We start from the raw sequence: 16,755 nt of genomic DNA on the forward strand, positions 1-16,755 counted from the left end.
GGCCACATTAATTTTTTTTTTTTTTAAATTTCATAGCAAATCCATCAAATAGTGTGGAGATGCTTCACTCTGAACCAACAGGCAGACGACATTAACATACCTAGAGCCAGCTCTGCCAGCGTGGCTAAACAATAATATTTGCCCGCTGCTTCTCCAGATTTGCTGAAGAGGTCTTTCTCTAATTTGTCTTGCTCTGCTCTGAGATGGAGTGAATGAATATAAATGGAAATTCTGGGCGAAAACACACAGTAGCCAGAGAGCATTTTATGATTGTAGTGGTGGAGGGGACAGGTACTGTACAGAAAGTAATGATATCAACCCAGGAAGCTGTCACCATCTGCACATGGCTCATTTGTTACGCTTTACAGGGACGTGAGTTAGTGACAGACCATTAGTAAACACATAAAGCTTATTTACTACTCGGGTAGATTTTTCTTTTAGTGAAAGACTGCAGGAGCTCGGAGGAAATCATAATGGTCCTCATTGTTCACAGTGACTAAGATCACTCTTTGTTCACAGTTGGACAGGTGGGCGGGTGATTCTTGTCTGTGTGATCTACGTCTGCTTTTTGTGTGTGGGTGTGTGTGTCCTCCAAGTTGAACATTAAAATGTTCAAATGATACTGTTTGTAAAGGTGAAATAACAATATTATCAGTATCAATATTATCCATATTGTGTACTCCTTCAACTTTGAGACGTCACTGACTTTATTATGTGTGTACATGATGTGTTTGTGATAGTTTATTGATAAAGTATTTCAATCTGCATGGTGATGTATCATACCAAAACAGGGACATTTATAAGCTGTGTTCAAAAGCAACATCAGTCACACCATGTTTGCAGTTTAATGGATAAGAAAAACCCACATGTACTTCATGAGCACGAACATCACACGTCACTAACTGTTGCCTGTTACAAGGGCTCATTCAAAGCTTATTCATAAACATCTGCCATCACTGCTGTGGTGCAAACACTGTTCCAGTTATTTCTCATCACTGGAGTGAAAAATACTGCCAAGAAATTTATGAACCTTAGGTTTAAATGGAGAGTTCAGACCCAAATCAATAATACATATTTCTCCTCTTACCTGTAGTGCTATTTATCAATCTGAATTGTTTTGGTGTGAGCTGCCAAGTGTTGGAGATATCAGCTGTAGAGATGTCTGCCTTTTCTCAAATATAATGGAACTAGATGGCACTCGGCTTGCTCAAAGTGCCAAAACAGAATTTGAAAAATTCAACAGCAATGTCTTTTTCCAGAAATCATAACCTAATTACTCAAGATAATCCACAGACCTTGTTGTGAGCAGTTGCAAACATAATGGCGTCCACTTTAGCTGAGCTGTAACATTAGCTAGCTCAGTGGTGCACGCTTCCTTCTGCGCAGTGATACGGTTGGCAGGGGTAGTTTGGTAGAAGGAAGACAGTTCCTACATGAAACTGCTCACAACAAGGTCTGTGGATTATCTTGAGTAATCGGGTCATGATTTATGGAAAGAGACATTGCTGTTGAGTTTTTAAAATTTGGTTTTTGGTGCTTTGAGCACCACAAGCTGAGTGCCATCTGGTTCCATTATATTGGAGAGAGGGCAGACATCTCTATGGCTGATATCTCCAACACTCTGCAACTCACATAAAAATAATCTAGACTGATAAACAGCATTACAGGTAAGAAGAAAAACAGGTATTTTTTTAATTTGCCCCTGAAAGTGTGCTCTCAAACCTTGTGTATTTCTCTATAAAATTAAAAATGTATGACTAAACAAGCAACACATTTTTTTTAATCAAGAGTTTAACAGTCAGAAACTCAGCTAATCTGATTTATCAGGACTGTGGGGGTGTTATTTGACCAGGTATGATTGACAGTGACATAAAGAAACAACCTTACAAATGTCACCACATCTTAATTCCAATGTTGCCAAATCCTGAGTGGTGCATTGAAGTATGTGACATCATCTTTTCCCAGCTAAATCCCTCCCAATTCAAACCAGTGATAAGAGCACAAATCCAAATAATATCCATAACCTAGTCTCAGTTTGACATAGAATGTTGAGTTCATGTAGGATCCACATCACTCACAGTGAGCTCTTAACTGAGAAAATGTTTAGAAAAGGTTTTGCAAAGGGTTTGTAGACTTTACATAATTAAAATACAAATGCAGCGTGTTAACCAAGGTCTTTAAAACAAAAGATGCTGCTTTAAGCTTATTTCAGTGATTTGGTGTTGGACTGTTTCTGTCTGCATCTCCAGTGAGATGGAAATTTGGAGTCCTGTGTAGAGCCTGGACACACTTGAACATCACATCAAAGTGCTAGTGCATCTCTCTAAAAATAGTATGCTAATCAGCCTGTGCAGCTCCATTTATTTGACAGAGATTACAAGTATTTTATAGAAAAGCACTGCTAACGTTAAGAGTGTTATACTCTTACAATGTGCCTGACGTGCAGGATGCTTTTCACTTTAACTAATCACAATAATTTAAAACAAACATAACAGCGCAACGGTCAACTGCACTTAATCACTGATCTTTAAATGATTTTCAAACCATTTTAGCTACTTATCAGTGCCGCACACGGGGGGGGGGGGCTTTCCAATTTAAAAATCTAATCCCAGACTTTATACATAAAGGGGTGATTAATCCTTGATTAATTAATACTCACTCAGTGGTTGGGTTGAAAAGGACAATGATGGTCTGACTCAAACGTTCCTCGCTCAAAGGACTGATAACTTCAGTCTTAAAACACCATCCAAAGCTCACATTACGGCTAAAGCCTTGCAGCTGTGGCGCTCAAGAATTTCATTAGAGGCAGTGAAGCGTCCATCTTCCTGGCCCCAGAGAGCAACAGAGAAAAATAATCCTATACCTTAAATCTACTTACCTGCCCAAGGTTTTGCTCTTCAAGTCCGTAAAGTAGCATTTTTTCCTTAAAGAACAAAAGAAAGACAAGTTAGAGAGACTGGATGAAGTTGTCGGCCACTGGAAAAAAAAAATGACTTTAAAGATGACCTATTATGCTCATTTGCAGGTTCATACTTGTATTTGGGGGCTCTGCTAAATTACATGCTTTAATGTTCAATAAAACACTTTCTTTTTCTCATACTGAGCTGAAACACCTGTATTCACCCTCTGTCTGAGATGTTCCGTGTTAGCGCCTGTCTCTTTAAGCTCCCCAGTCTGCTCTTATTGGTCAGTGTTCACTGCAGTCGGGGAGTAATTACAGCAGGGAATAGCTGCACTTTTTATATATATATATATATATATATATATATATATATATATATATATATATATATATATATATATATATATATATATATGTTTTTTTTTCCATGAAAGCTTCTAAAAACAACTGGACATGTTCCAGCAGGAATATGATTTGAAACAGGTGAGCAACTAAGATTACATGTTTCCCTGACATTCGCATGTAGCTTCATGTAGCGGTGTACTTGCAGCTGGGGAAAGACATGGCTGTGATGAATAATAGCGTCAGTTTCTACCATCAAAAATCACCAATAAAAGGTTGTTAACTAAAATGGACATGTTGAAGCAAGAATATATCTGAAATGGGGTTTCGGGTTGGGGGTGTTATTGCAGGCCCCTGAATGCAGCACAGGTGGACCTCTTTATGAGTCATGGGGTAGATAATCGATCAGTTTATCCAACCAGAGCTAATCAGAGCAGAGTGACAGATAATGGGCTGTATACATGCTGTGTTTTGCCCTCGAATTCATTGTTTTCAACGTAGAAAACAGCGGGCACACTCAAACACCAGAACAATGCCGACACGGCGTGCATGCATTCCCTAGCTCCTATTTTTCATGGCGCAATGGCTGCACCCTGAGGTAAACAGAATTCAACTTTTGGAATGCAGCAGTGCACATCGCATGTCATGTGACGGGGACCAACCGATCACAGCCAACAGATTCCTTTCCCTTCTTTTTAAATATCAGTTTGTGATAAATATGGAAAAGTTGATCATGTGGGTGCAGGGCTGCCGGGGCTTTACATCTGTCCCACGGACGATAGGTCTACACACTTATAAACAGCACCTGGAAGAAGATCAGCTCTGCACTCAGGATTTAAGATAAATAGGCTATATGATGCGTGTTCAATTTTGTGTTCTTGGACGTTAGTCTGGGGCGCCATCAGCCATTAGGTGTGCTTGCCGCTGCCCCGCCGATCTCCGCAAGGGATGTGAGGACTCTAAAACTTCACCAAGGCCTCCCTCGGCATATGGGTGAGTAGATAATGGCTCAATTTTCATTTTTGGGTGCACTATCCCTTTAAAGTTGCTTAACAATCTCACCTGCTGTGGTGCTTTTGAAAGCTGGTTCAAAAAAGGTACAAAAGTACTGCCCAGCGCCCGACCTCGCATTTTCCTGGTGGTTAAAGACGGGGCATGTGTACAGCCCCTAAGAGGAGCAGCTGCTGCAGAAATGACTGAAGGCAAACCTTTAGCTGCAGCATAATGAACAGCACAGTTTTACTTTCACTGTACCTGGTGTTGTGCTGCTCTGTCTGTGCCTACAGTATGCTCTGTGCTCTGACAGTGTGTGCAGTGAATAACTGACAGGGGGAAATATTTCAACAGCGCTCCTGATGAACAGTTCAGCTCCAAAAATAAAAAATATCAACACATGGTGGGAGATGCTGTTACTGTGGCAAATAGAATAAATGTATCTGTGAGAAACCCTGAAGATTACATGTTTCCCTAATGTTAGTATGTAGCATAAATCAGCAGTGTAGACTATGTAATGTCACACTTACAGTAGAATGCCTGGAGCAAATGATCATATAGAGAAATCTGGCACAGTATAACATCATACTGTAGCCAGAGTGGAAAAAACTGTTGGAAACAGGTTGTTCAGAACGGTGGGAAACCTGAGGTGTTTGCTCACAACTTCTTCATATGTTTACCTCATTGTTTGAAACTTTGTCCACATTTAATATGAACATCCTTCATTGTGACACTATGTATACGACACAAAACAGCGACAAAGCACAATAGGTCCCCTTTAAAGGCTCAGTTTTTTGTTTCTAACTACAGTTACCTGAAAGGCATTCGGATGTTCATCTGCTCGGCATATTTGCAAAGCGTATCCCAAGGAGCGTGGACCTTCACAAACATGATGTCGTTGTTCGTCAAGGAGGGCTTTTAGATTAAAGAAAAACAGTAGTTTAAGAGCTGAGTTGAGAAATCAAAGACAATTAAAGTCTTCTAAAATGAATCATTTTACCTCTTTCTCCAGCATTAGTCCCTCAGCCCGTAAATTCTTCTCAAACGTGCACCTCTTTTCCACCTGTGGACTGGACTTCTTGTAAACCAGGATGTAGTCAATACGCTTTTTCCCATCTCGGAAAAACAGCCCAGAGGAATCAGCTGGAGTCTTTCCCTGTAATGACAATGTTTTTTATATGTGAATTTCAGATGCAGGGATGCTAGTTATATTTGAAGCTTCTCAGTGGGTCAGTGACAACTACAGTGTAACATTGTGAACGTTAATGGCACTAACTGAAGATTAATGAGAGCGAGGTACCTGAAGTGAGTCTGTGCGGGCCTCTAGTTTAGCGCGGGTGACAGGTTTCTGTAGCAGAAATGACTCGTCTGCCCTGGTTTCACACGTAGTCACCTCTGACTCCTCCACATACTGATCCTTTGCATCCTCTGCTACACACAGACACAGCATGATCAATGAGACGGTTATTGAGCTGGTAGCACACCACACAAAGTATTCTATCTGCATTAAGTCTTTTGTTGTTGCTCAAGTCAATATTTCCCTAAATCTAATTGCCAACATCGAAATTAGATCTGAGCTAAATCCAAGTTATTCAAATGTGGGCGCCAGCTTGAGAGCAACACCTTAATGCAATTTAACAGATCCAAGCACCGATGTTGAAAGACGGCCAATCGTGTTTCCTTCCTTCCTGAATCTTTACACATCCCACTGATGTGCACAAACAAAATAAGGTTTGCTAAACCCACACTGTGAGGCAAGACAAACAATCAAGACTGCACCAAGAATTTCTTTTCTAGAAGCTCAGTGTTTTAAAACCTTATCAGATAACCTTTCCTGGCCACAAAAAAAGAACTGATGAGCAGTAACTCTTTTGCCACACAGCAAATGGAGGTTTTTCCATTTCCTTTGGTACCTGGTATGTACTGCCTTTATGAGGAGGAAAGTAGATTTAGTGAGTAAAGCATCCATCTGCCCAAGACTAAATCTCATAACACATGCACTCTAATGGCATGACATGGACATAGTTCACACCCTATAGCTATAGAGGGACGTATCATTTCACAGCACAGCACGTTATGTGTGACAGCTCGGCTCATTTCTCCAGTCAAATGTGTCGACTTCAACAGCTCGGTCTGACTACTGTCAGAACGTCTTGATACTGCTGTGCTGAAATCAAGTGTGAGAAACCTAAATTATTCCAACAAAATCAATGACTTACATTTTTATTACCACAAATACATGTTGAAATTAAAAAAAAAATAGGGGACAAAGAAGGAGCTGCATTGGTTCATTGGCTTCTGTTTTTTGCTTAGCACTTCATTTAGATTATGAAAACATCAAGACTTAACAGCTTCATTAAGTAACTGAAGTTAAATTAGGGTCTCCTGACAATAATGTGTTTTAGTGTGTGTTAGTGCATTAATAAGCCTTGGACAGAGGGAATTGAGTTTTAATGCAAAATCATTAGCTGTGACCATTTTTTTCTCTTTTATTTATTTTAATCAGCATCTTCCCTGATCCAGGCTGAGATTGAGACAAAACCACCCGACTTCTATTTTAGGATCACGACTGTGCAGTGTGACAATCTTTGAAATCACTATATCTCTGCAGAACAGTTTCCATAGCTGTTTGCAACAGATTTCATTATGATAAAGATGAAGACTATATCTATAGCCCACCACAAACAAGCTAAAACATCCGAATGAAGGATGTAAAATGTTCAATCTGGTATGTACAGCTAATATCAAAAGTGCACAGGTGTAGTGGGGAATTGATTGCTGTGATAGGTCTTGTTTTCAGACATCAATGTGGATTTCCTCCACACTGAAAGCCAATACAGCCAGTCCATTTGTATCTGGTGATTAGTGTCAACTGTGCTGAAAAATGACTCACAACTTCAGGCAACATGGGGCACTGTAAAGAAAAGCAGTCTGAATTGATGCTGCTGGATCATGCTGCATTTTCACACACAGCAAGGAGCCGTATTAGAGCGGTTCCAGTTTAAAGAGACAGTTCACCCCAAATCCAAAAACTTATATTTTCCCTCTTACCTGTAGTGTCGATTATCAATCTAGATAGTTTGGTGTGACTTGCAGAATGTTGGAGATATCGGCCGTAGAGACGTCTGCCTTCTCTTGAATATAATCAAACTGGACAGCACTGTGCTTGTGGTGCTCAAAGCGCCCCCAAAAAAACCTAACAAAAAACCATTCCATTTTATTCAAGAGAAGGCAGACATCTCTACGGCCGAAATCTCCAACACTTGGCAACTCACACCAAAACAATCTTGACTGATAAATAGCACTACAGGTAAGAGGAAAAGCATGTATCTTCGATTTTGAGTGAACTGTCCCTTTAAAGTACAGTGTCACATGACTGATAATATCATTGTTAGCTAAAGTAAATCAGTACAATTTAAAGTAAAGCGAAACATATGTCCTATTTTGCAGCAGTACATCCAGCTTAGATCAAACGCATGTCAGTGTACCAAGGTTGGTCTGTCTCCACTCCCTCCTTCCGTCTGCACCCTCCTCGGGCCAACAGACCTTTTTTTCTGCAGACGTCTATTTTCAGCACAACGACAAAGAGCCGCTTTTCACCAAAATAGCAACACCTCACCTTGTGCTGCCTCATCTGCATGAAACTGCACCTCTCTTCCCACTTTTGCACACTCCACTCTGCAGCAAAAAAACAAAGAGTGGGGCAAAGGGCGGCTCAAGGTCGTGAAAATACCCACGTGTTGAAGTGCTGCCCGCGCTGTCAATGGCCTCTGAATATTCCTGAAGATATTAATAAGACTGAATAATTTTCCCTCTCGCTCAGCCATTTGCATTTTTTTTCCTGGTTTCACCAGGTTTTTATCTCACTGCCTCTAAAAGTGCACCAGACACATCCGCTGCAGCATTAACACAATCTGCTCCATCAATATCCTGCATGTGCCTTAAATGTCACAAAAAAAATCTGCGCAGCAACCAAATCCTGTTGAGCACAACATGCAATACAGAGGACGAAGAATGATAAAACACAGCATACAGACAAAAATAGCGGTAACCAGTAACAACACATAAGAGCCACAGAAATAAACTTATTTGTAATAGAAAGACTGAACAGAGTAACAGTGATAGTTTGCATCACAGATATGACATAAGTTTACCGTGAAAGGCTTCCCTGTAAGAATCTAAATAGAATTGAAGAATAACTTAGGCCTCAATCACACAGAAAGCATTTTAGCAGCTGGAGGTGGATTTTTGAAGTGTTTTTAATAAGTATTGAGCTTTTTGGTTGCCATTTTTGGCGTTGCTATGCACCTCACATTTCTGCACTCCAGGCACCTGGCGTTTTTGCCAGAGTGCTTGGAACTCTTTTTGTCCAATCAGATGACTTGAGAGGTGGGCCTTCTGTGGTTACCATGACAGCAAGTTTACAGTTGGTAAACAATGGAGGAGAAACTGGTGGTACTCCCTGTGATCCACCCTCTTATTTTAATGGTCACAAGTACCCACACCGATCTCCGTTTCACTTTGGTTGAGGGTGCGAGGCTGTCTGCAAATAGTTTGTTGGGCAGAGCTGGAGCACGTACCCTCTGCCTGTCCATTTTAATTAAGAGCTACTAATAACTGTGAGAATTAGTAGGTAGATTTAGCATGGTAGACTGATTACACACGAAGGTTAGGGTAAGGAGGTGATGGGGCTGCGGGCAACGATAAAAAGGTGCAGCAAGGTTTTTTTTTTTTACTTTTGGCATTCAATTAAAAAAAAGGGCAGTACATAACACTTTCTGTGTGATCAGGGCCTTTAACATATCATGAAAAAGAACAAAGCTGGATCACATCAAATTAAATGCTATTTAGCAGTTAGCCTTGGCCAGCTCTAGAGGGATATAAAAATCAAACAATGTGCAAAACCTGCAGGTGCATCAACTAAAAACTGCAAAATCTTTTAATGTATCAAGGGAATTGTGGAAAAAAACCTAGGACAAGCTGTATCAACATTAGAGAGTAGAAGTCATGAGTTAAAACCAGTACAAAGGTATATGTACACTCAATAAGAGCCTTCCTGCCACAGAAATGGCTATAATAAGTAATTTAACAGTTTTTTTCCTACAGCAGTTAGAGCACTTAACTCCCTTGCTAGCCCTCCCACAAGTTCCCATATACTGACCTGCGTTGCTCTGCAGGCCCTGGACTGAACTCGTACTGATTTACGTTTTATGTTTGCACTGGTACATCAACCTTTCATACCCAATAATGATACTTTAATCTGTTACCAATTAACCTGTTTACCAGTGTTTCAAATAGGTGTTTTTTTGAGGATCCCACAATGTTCCCAGTCTTTTGTTGCCCCTTTTTTGAAACTTGGTGCAGGCATTTGTGGGCGCCTGGTAGCTCAGCAGGTAGAGCAGTCATCCCATGAATAAAGGTAAAGTCCTTGCCACAGTGGCCACAAGTTAATTTCCAGCCTGTGTCTCTTTGCTACATGTCATCACCTATCTCTTCATGCTTAAAACTGTCCTTTTAAAATAAAGTCAAAAAGCAAAAAAGAATAATCTATTTCATTCTTTTTTTATTGACATTTTTTCACAGCCTATCAACTTTTTGTTACTGGGGCTGTACTTTCTGCCTACTGTACTATTTGATATGCTGGGGACCTGAACTGAACTGTGCATATTAGATGTTTTTCACTATATTCATAATGTTCAGTGGTTTGTGGTGTCTCTTGCTTGTTTCTTTGTCTCTCCTCTCTTTATTACACTGCAACTAAGCCGCCCAGCTGAACCAAACAAATAACCACCAACTATGTTGTGTGCCAATAATGATAAAGTATCAAATAACTCCCAAATTAAAATTCTTCCTCACTAAGTCTATTTTACTTGGACTACCATGCAGAAACCTCCAAGGTAAACTTTAAAATCTTTAAATCTTTAAAAATGACTGAAGCATTTTATCCACTGATAGGTTTATGAAGACAGTAGTTGAACATAATTAGTTTAGTGTGAACTAGGCAGAAGACAAGTTCACACAACATGACTTTCAAAGTTCCTCCCAGCAGACTGACCTGTCTGTGGGGGCAGAAGGCTGCAGGAGGTGCTGATGCTCTGAGTCAGTCCCTCGACTTCTGGTTTGGGCTCTGGGCTCAGAGGCACAGACAGGAAGTGGTTGAGGTTTATTGGATGAGTCTGACTCTGGGCCAGGCAGGGCAGGCTGCGGCGAGACGGCTTCAGGCTTTTCTCCTTCAGGATCTCGCTGATGCTGGTGTGCATGCCTGAGGACGAGAGGGACAGGGGAAGAGCAGAGGTCATTTCGCTTGTCACTTTAGACATTTATGAAATACAGAAATAAATGAGAAGAAAATAAAAGTCTACCTGGTGATGTATGCATGCTTACAATGATGAATAAAAATATATTTTAGTCAGAGACACCTGCATTACGAGATGGATGGCTCTGATCTTTGGTGACGCTCTGCTAGGACACACACAACATTAAAACTTACTGAAGTCAGCAATATAAAAAACGTATGAGGCAGTTGGGATGGTGCGGCCCACAACCTACATCAGGAAATGGCATTCCCATGAAGGTATAAGCAGAGTGGGAAGGAAGAAGTGTCAGGTCATTATGGCTGCACTGCGCATCTGAGTATGACTGGACATTACTCTTTAGCTGGTGGCGCAACACCGGGGGCACGTTCAATCTAAAATGGTGTAAACCGTTTTGCTACAGTTTCCGAATTGAACTTCCTTTCCTCAAAACAGTGTGAAATGGGCTTGAGTTCTGCTTTCTCTGATTTGGTGGGAGGTCAGAGGTGTCAGCAGCGAGTCATATATAAACCCCACCATATTAAAAGTCAGTGCACTCACATACACAACTTGGTGTTCAACACACCACCGTTTCTGTTCAAATAAACGTTTTGCTACGTCTTATCAGGGCTCAGTGCGCCCCTGATGAATGAGCCAGTGTATAGGGAAGCATGAAAGGGCCACTCCACTCTGCAGGTTCATTTGAAGTACAACCCAGCTTATGAAAACAGATGTATAATGCTGCTCTGTAGCTCTGAAGGGAGCTTTATAAAGTCAGAGAGAATAACCCTGCTGATGTCTCCAGGTTTATCTCTGACAGCACATTTGTAACAGAAAACTCAAACAAACTGAGGCCTTAAGAGTTTGAAAGATATGGGCACTCATCAGGTAGGGAGAGTTTAACTAAGGACTGTTTCTTGAGCTTGACCCATTCAATGTCAGTCTCAGCTGAATTAATTTTGACCAATCTTTTCAAAATCTGGCTCTCGTGAGTCCACCAACTTTTTGGAAGTGATACACTAAATCACCCGAGTGTTCCTTGAGGAAAGCAGCTGATGCCAGAATGCTAATGCCACTACAATTTATAATACTGAAAGCTTTATATTTTAATTACACTGTAAATTTAAAAGCCCAGCTAGGAACAATAGCTGAAAATTAGTAATAAACTTTCTGCAGCTCATCAGTTTTTATGATCTGTATTGTAACTGTGAGCCTGTTTATACCTGGTGTTAACCTGCGCTTTAGTGGTCAGAACACAAATGGACAGCTGAGACACATGGTCGTTCACACATGTATCTATCATGCGACCATTTGTGTCAATATTTGGTAATTACCTACATCACTTAAGCTAGAAGGTCAGAAGGCCCCGCACACAATTCTTAACATCCACACTCTGACTAGCTGCACATTAGCATGCTCACCAGTTACATTTGCAGATGTGTGAGCACAGGTGGAGATAACACTGTCAGCAGAATTCAACATGTCTCCTTTCATGGGGCAAGATGATGGATGGTCATGCATCACTTCATCCAACTACTCATAGAGCATTAGTGCACTGTCAACAAAACAACCACCACAGTTGCATCATCCCTTTCAAAAACAGATGTCAAACTAAAATTAAAAAATAAAATCAACTTCAGCAATTTAATGTAACACTGTTCACTAATACTTATGTATTTATATAGTGGTTACATAACATTTTTAATATTCAGTAATGCATACTTACTAGGCAGTAAATTAGGAATGTTGGTAACATGTTAAAGTAAGAACTCTACATAAACCCACAGCTGTTAGAAATCCATTTATTTGGATCATTTTCCATGTTTGAGGCCATTTGGCTTTTTGAAGCTGCTAAAGTAGGAGTAGCCTGAGTTTACATAAAATTCTTACTTTTATTGTTTGCATTTGTCATTTGTGTTGTGTGTCTATTGGCTGGATTTTCCATCATTTTAATCCTATCATATCTCATCTAATCTTGTAAAATATAACAAACAAGAATCCCTTTAAAAAAAAAAAAGCACAATGTCCAATAACAAAAACAAGGAAGAAGAATTAACCATAAGGAAATCTGTTTACAATCATTAATAGATCAAGTGCTTAAACTGATAACAAGGGAGTGTGTGGAAAAAAGGAAGGGAGGAGAAATCACTTCAGTCATCAGCTGGTCCATCCTTTTATGGGTTAGAGCGGTGATAATAATAATGTCTGCCCTTCATAGAGGAGTGCATTAAAACCATCAGCACTCCCCCTCCATCACCATGCAGCTCAATACCTCAAGACAAGCCACATAATGGTGCACCACAGTACTTACATACACACGCCTGCAAGTGCTACAACCAGTTCAACAGAGATACGTGTTATAACAGCTTTCATGTGTGCTGTTACATAACTTTCTTATTAGCATTTTATCGATAGCAGTGGAGGTCATTTTCAAGGTTATTTCGATGATAAAAGAGCACTGTGTCGATAGTGGGGCTGACACATTGTTGAATCAGTGCTTCAACCCTGTAATGATGTGTTGTAAAGAGAAACTGATATTGAATGTCTGAACTGAAGCAGGTCGTGGCACGCGACCTTCACACCAGGCAGCAGCTCCACCTCTGCAGCCTCTGGCATTTTATACATGAAATGTAGGCGCTCTCTTTTCAAATGGCAACGTGACTTACTTTCACCTCCAGTGAGGAATTCTCTCAGTGACCTTCCCGAAAACGTTCAGCTGCATTGATAATTCACTCACTGCATCCTGAGGGTCCGCGCTCCAAGCTGCGCAATAACTCACTCTCATGACACTCATCCCAGTGGGATTCCCCATTGCTGTTGGGTGAGAAAGGGAACCAGTTAAAGATGTGAGCTTGAGGGCCCAGGGGAACCACTGATCACGCTGTTTATTTCCTGTGCAGCCCCACAGATATGAAATGAATGGAAGTTGTGAGCTCCAGCTAAAAGCTACACAATGAATTATTGAGAAAGTGAAAACTCTGAACATGAGAGTATGATAACTCAGCACAAAACACAATAAGAGTAAACTTTAAATGAAGCTATTTAAGTTAATTTGTCTTCAGGCTAACAACAAAGCTTAATTTCCCAGTGCTTTAATTATTTCTACAGTGTACACACGCTTTCAGCTCCCCTTGGTTGCTTTTCCTGTTTCAATCTATTTCATTAAGTCCAATATTTCAAATCAATACTGAGCTGCAGGTTGTCAAGCTGTTATTAAAGAGTCACATTGTGCCAATTACATCTGTATGACAACTGAAATGACATTTCAGAAACCAGGGATTTCATGGTCCAGTGAGTGAGAAGGTTTGTTTCCCTCAGCAGCAACAACATGCTTTATGACTGACTGGTAAATCAGTGCGAGCGGAGAGCTCCCACTCAAGAGGCAAGAACGCCTGAAGTGCTGTAATTTCACGGTCTCCGCGGATTGGCCTGAAGAGTGGATTCTTTTTTAATATACCTGCCCACTTTCCCTCCATTATGCTGATCAATATAACACAGTGGCTGCTGTGTGTATGTATAATCAAAAAGGAACATTTACTGGACCCTGGCTGGTCCTGGTAATCCCAAAAGACGTTGGCAAGGCTCAGCATGTCTGAGATGATACATCGGAGCAGAGCGAGCTAATGGGCCTGTAGGGGTGAGGCTCGGTTATCCCAAAGGATTCTTAAATTTTAAAATAGACCCACAAATTGGACGGAGTTGGTGTTGTGTGAAATTGCTTCCATGGAAAATTTCAGAGCATGTGTGGATCTGTGGATATTAAGGATGTAATAATGGTTATCTGACAATCACTGCCCGGTTCCAAAGCTTTAGCTTATTTTTCTGATACAGACAGACTCTGTGAACTCTGTCCCAGTCAGAGCGGTACATCCTGAAGACAGTGCATTGTGTAAGTCTATATAAATATATAAAGGGTTCATCTAATGTGAAATCCTGTGTTTAATCTCGCTGTGCACTGGCTTAAACTGGTTTATCAGGAGAAAGTTAATCCCGTGTGAGTGCTTGGACTGTATGTGCATGTGTGTGCCAGTTGGTATGGCAGTCTGTGGGCTGCTACTGACTGTCTGTGAGTCCTGCACAGGGAGGAGAGGAGACAGGCAGGAGGGAATAAAAAAGGAGCAGATCAAAAGGCCCAGGGAATGGACGCTTGCTAAGGTGACAACGGGAAGAAAAACACCTCTGAATTTTCTCTGCAGCATCAGTGTGATACAGGGCCTTGACGGCAATCCCTGTGTGTGCTCTCACAAACACCCACTCAGGCTCATCTGAGGGGGAGCTGGACGAGATTCAGGGAAGGTCGTGATCCGGGATTTGGATCTCTCCTGTGCAGTTTGTCCATGACGGTCTTGTGTTGTGAGATTAAAAGGATTTTTTTTTTCAGTCTGTGCATGTGTGTGGGTACATATAACATTGTGTACGTATACTGTGTACTGTATACTCGCCTACAAATGTTTCTGCTTGTGACAAACATTGGAAATGGATGTTGTGTATATTTGTTATTTGCTCGTTATGCTCCTCTTGATTATTTCTGTCATAAAAAGTGAGCATATCCTTGGCAGTGCCACAGCACTGTTCCTCTATGTGTCTCTGTGTGGCTGTCGCCAATCTACTCTGAGCCAGCTGGAAGAGCAAACATTTAATTTGAAAAACGTCAAGGGTTTTATGATCAATTGCAAGTATCTATCAGAGGAAACAAAACAATACTGTGAAAATGCGGCAACACTGTTCAATATGTGTCAAAAAAGAAATTACACTTTTGCTTTTAGTCGTTCGTTCATGATCGCCTTAAGGGACCCGAGAAGGAACTTCAGCATCGAGACATTATCTGCGAGGATGTTGCACAAAGTAGCAAACAGAGAATTCAGGTCAGTGGGCTGTTTCCCATCATGCCCCTGCGTTTCCTCATTCTATACCTTCAATAATTCATCTATGTTCAGCTCATAGCACTTTCAGCGTCACAGCTTTCACTGAGGTACATTCTGCATTATGAGCACAACAAAAATTATTATTGCTTTCCCCTTACAGAGTGCATTTCAGGGGAACAAGAGTGGGCAAAGAAGAAAAAAATATCACACACACACACACACACACACACACACAAGCTTAGAGAAGCACATCCAAACCACTGCAGCGGTACGTTTATAAAAATTATCACGTGAAGACAGGACCGAGGCGAGGCCGACAGCCTCTCCTACAGAAACCTTTTCTAAGCAATTAGAGGGTGTTTCATCCTCTGCTTGGCACCATATCAAAGAAAACATGGACGGAGCTGAGTTCACAGAGAGCATTTAGAACGGTATCATTAGCAGCCACTGAATATTCAGCTCATATCAAATGTTACATGGTGAATACTCAAGGCACAACGATTATTCTTGCTGACCAAATACAAGTTTGAAATGATGAGTGATCTCTGGTATGGATGACATGAGGGTGTAACCATGCAGGAAATGTCACAATAAGGAGGCCGGATCCGAAAACACTTGATTTGTCACATGAAGTCACACAAGGTAACTCCAGTAAAATATGATTCCATCTGCTCCTTCAACCTGTTCATTTTAATTTTGTCCTTACGGTATTTGGCTTCTTACATTGTAGGCTGCTGCTTTATAAATGTCCATGCTTCCAGAGGGTTCTGGTAATCCTTGGTTTCTGACTGTGGGCGGATTTAACTGTAGTTTTGGGTAAAGTTGCTTCTGTTGTTTTACAAATTAAATCCCCCACAGATTCAGTGAATTTACTGATCATCATCATCAGTGACATCCTGGAACATGCTACACTCCATCTCTCACATCACTGAGGGGATGTGTCCTAGTTTGTTGACATATCTTGACCTCAACAAGATGGCCACAGGCTTGTTCCCCCTGAACCGAGGCTATGTCTCTGCTCTGCTCTGCAGCAGCCTCCGAACAGTGCACAGCAGCAATGCACAAAGTCCAGTTTGTTTGATTAGCGTTAATACTGTGTGCCAGACAAGTCGATCTGTGCCCAAGTCCACTTGAAAGGTGGTCTGGAGTACAGTTTGTGTGTTCTTGGGTACAGCTTGCATCAGGTGTGAAAAACAACTGCACCAAAACACAAAGGTAAACTGCTATTTATTGTGAATAGCAATTGGAGAGTGGAGTTGCAAAGGCATTTCTCAGTGCCGCCTGCCTCCTCTAAAATCTGCACGTGCACAACATACGCCATTTTCACCCTCATAAATGGGAAGGGTCGTTCATGATGTTG

At 41.1% G+C, this 16,755-nt stretch overlaps 1 protein-coding gene across 7 annotated transcripts in view; it reads right to left on the bottom strand.

Moving 5' to 3' along the window:
* The window catches only part of ano3 (anoctamin 3), a 54,178-nt gene that overhangs the window by 24,380 nt on the left and 13,043 nt on the right, over window positions 1-16,755 (bottom strand). For 4 of the 7 annotated variants that reach the window (XM_078167834.1, XM_033634278.2, XM_033634276.2 and 1 more), the window contains exons 2-6: window positions 10,293-10,499; window positions 5,538-5,668; window positions 5,238-5,393; window positions 5,052-5,152; window positions 2,879-2,923 (exon numbers count right to left, since the gene is read on the bottom strand). In XM_078167834.1, the coding sequence (XP_078023960.1) occupies window positions 2,879-2,923; window positions 5,052-5,152; window positions 5,238-5,393; window positions 5,538-5,668; window positions 10,293-10,499 (640 nt within the window). The remainder of the gene's footprint in view (window positions 1-2,878; window positions 2,924-5,051; window positions 5,153-5,237; window positions 5,394-5,537; window positions 5,669-10,292; window positions 10,500-16,755) is intronic. The other 3 variants (XM_078167835.1, XM_078167833.1, XM_033634277.2) reach the window with 1 other exon arrangement.

The sequence above is a fragment of the Epinephelus lanceolatus genome, chromosome 5, assembly GCF_041903045.1.
Source record: "Epinephelus lanceolatus isolate andai-2023 chromosome 5, ASM4190304v1, whole genome shotgun sequence".
Taxonomy (NCBI): Eukaryota; Metazoa; Chordata; class Actinopteri; order Perciformes; family Serranidae; genus Epinephelus; species Epinephelus lanceolatus.